Consider the following 2,500-nt stretch of genomic DNA (forward strand, 5'->3'; position numbering starts at 1 on the left):
CTACTACTCGAGCTAAGCAAGCACTCCCCCTAGTGGACACTTGCTTTATTCTGCTTTCTGTGTGTGTGTGTGTGTCCTTGCAGGGGGAACTATGAAGACGAGCGTCCTTACGTGGAAGGAGACTCGTGCTCCAGTTGTCCGGAAGATCTAAAAATATGTGAAAACAACCTCTGCGGTGAGTACTAAGTAAAACAGAAAGATTACAAAGACAACAGTAATAATCTGTTCTGGGGCCAACACAATCCAACATTTATTTAAAAAAAAAAAGGTAAAAAGGACCCCAGAGACAGACTGGTAATTTTCAAGTTTTCCTAAAGTTTCAGGAGACCAGCCCTTACAACGCGACAACAGCATCAGCAAGCCAAGTCTAAATCCAAACAAAAAGAGTCAGCTTATGTTGAGCGAAAACGGACCCTCCCGCCCGGAAAGGAGTGCGGCTGCTTCTCCAAAACAGATAAGGAACAGTTTTCCTTGAAAATGGGGCCGGATTAAAAGGGTCTTTTGCTGCAGTGGTCTCACTGGGGTGTTTACCGCATGACCCTGCCGAGGCCGATGCAGAGGGAGCTTAATTGTAACTAAGGATTGTTTTGGTTCGGGCGAAGAAACACTTATCAACGGTTTGCATGCTCCAGTTGTCCGGAAGATCTAAAAATATGTGAAAACAACCTCTGCGGTGAGTACTAAGTAAAACAGAATGATTACAAAGACAACAGTAATAATCTGTTCTGGGGCCAACACAATCCAACATTTATTTAAAGTAAAAAAAAGGTAAAAAGGACCCCAGAGACAGAATGGTAATTTTCAAGTTTTCCTAAAGTTTCAGGAGACCAGCCCTTACAACGCGACAACAGCATCAGCAAGCCAGGTCTAAATCCAAACAAAAAGAGTCAGCTTATGTTGAGTGAAAACAGACCATCCCGTCCGGAAAGGAGCACGGCTGCTTCTCCAAAACAGATAAGGAACAGTTTTCCTTGAAAAGGGGGTAGGATTCAAAGCGTCTTTTGCTGCAGTGGTCTCACTGGGGTGTTTACCGCATGACCCTGCAGAGGCCGATGCAGAGGGAGCTGAACTGTTCGGGCGAAGAAACACTTATCAACGGTTTGCGTGCTCCATTTGTCCGTTCTGGCTTACAAATTGATCAGAATTTCGTCTTTCAGAGCGGAAAGCTTCCCCGAGATGTTATCCAATTTGTGACTCAGTTCAGAAACCAGAAAAGTCTGAGTTACCACAGACCTGGCCATCCCTTAATCACTTTTGGCTGCGTTGGGATACCTTGAACGGCTGCTTACTCCGACCAGCAGATGTCCTGTTATTATGGTTCCTCGACTGGAAGCACACCACTTTGTGTGTCCAGGAACAACCTTTGCGTCAGGACAGGCAGGTTCCGCCCCAGAACCCAAGGTCTTGCCAATTTTGTTAAGAGGCCAATTGAGCCTAATTCCATGGTTTGGATGTTGGCGAGCAGTGCAAATAGAGGCTCCGAGAAGGTTAAGACAAGACAAAACTAAGAAGACATAAGGGAGATGGAGGGGGTGGTGTCCGCCTCTGTTGAGAGCAGCCGCACAAATGTGACGGTTGAAGAAGTTTTTTTTCAAAAATGTTTTTTTTCATTGTTTCTTTTTTCAGTTCCTGAGATAATGGAGGAAGATGGTGAAGCTGAAGCTGAAGGTGAAGCTGAAACTGAAGGTGAAGCTGAAGGTGAAGCTGAAGGTGAAGCTGAAGCTGAAGCTGAAGCTGAAGCTGAAGGTGAAGGTGAAGGTGAAGCTGAAGCTGAAGGTGAAGGTGAAGAAGAGGAGTCCACCGTTCTTCCTCCTCTTGCGACATCAGACCCCACCTTCCAGCCGGTAGAGGAGGAAGAAGTCGCAAAGGCAGAAGAGATTCTTCCTCCTCCAACAACAGAGTCCTTCCACCAAGCAGACATCCATACCACCACGAGTAGTCCTAGTATCACCACTACTAGTCCCAGTACACCCACTACTAGTCCCAGTACCACCATGACTAGTCCCAGTACCACCATGACTAGTCCCAGTACCACCAGGACTAGTCCCAGCACCACCACCAATACACGCCGTACCACAAGTACCAAGGCCTCATCCCAGGACCGTGCAGCACCCAACATACCAAGAACCCCACCTCCAAAACCTCAACGGGAGGCGGAGACAAAGAAGGAGGCGGAGACAAAGAAGGAGGCGGAGACAAAGAAGGAGGCGGAGACAAAGAAGGTGGCGGAGACAAAGAAGGAAGCTGAGACAAAGGAGACGGCCGATAAGGGTTTGAAGGTGAAAGGAGGCCAAGAAAGAAGTATGGAGGGGATCAGAGTGGACATCATAAGAATAAAAGAGCAGGAAATCTTGGTAAAACCTCGTCGCAAATCCTCATCATCGTCATCATCATCGTCTTCATCGCCCGCGCTGATGTTTGTATCTTGTCTCTTCTTCATCCTCAACATCTAAACTTGTCGTAGCACAACACTGCCAGGATTGCTGGGACTTGAAAGAGG

General features: G+C 47.2%; 1 protein-coding gene and 1 long non-coding RNA gene across 2 annotated transcripts in view; one reads left to right on the forward strand and one right to left on the reverse strand.

Annotated features, from left to right (window-relative positions):
* The window catches only part of LOC133554156 (peptidase inhibitor 16-like), a 36,237-nt gene that overhangs the window by 33,609 nt on the left and 128 nt on the right, over positions 1-2,500 (forward strand). The window contains exons 5-6 of the mRNA XM_061902591.1: positions 84-175; positions 1,627-2,500. The exon at positions 1,627-2,500 is cut by the window's right edge and continues 128 nt beyond it. Coding sequence (XP_061758575.1) covers positions 84-175; positions 1,627-2,453 — 919 coding nt within the window. The 3' untranslated portion in view covers positions 2,454-2,500. The remainder of the gene's footprint in view (positions 1-83; positions 176-1,626) is intronic.
* LOC133554157 (uncharacterized) overlaps positions 1-2,500 on the reverse strand; it is a 15,276-nt gene that overhangs the window by 5,590 nt on the left and 7,186 nt on the right. The window lies entirely within an intron of this gene.

The sequence above is a fragment of the Nerophis ophidion genome, linkage group LG06 (assembly GCF_033978795.1).
Source record: "Nerophis ophidion isolate RoL-2023_Sa linkage group LG06, RoL_Noph_v1.0, whole genome shotgun sequence".
Lineage (NCBI taxonomy): Eukaryota > Metazoa > Chordata > Actinopteri > Syngnathiformes > Syngnathidae > Nerophis > Nerophis ophidion.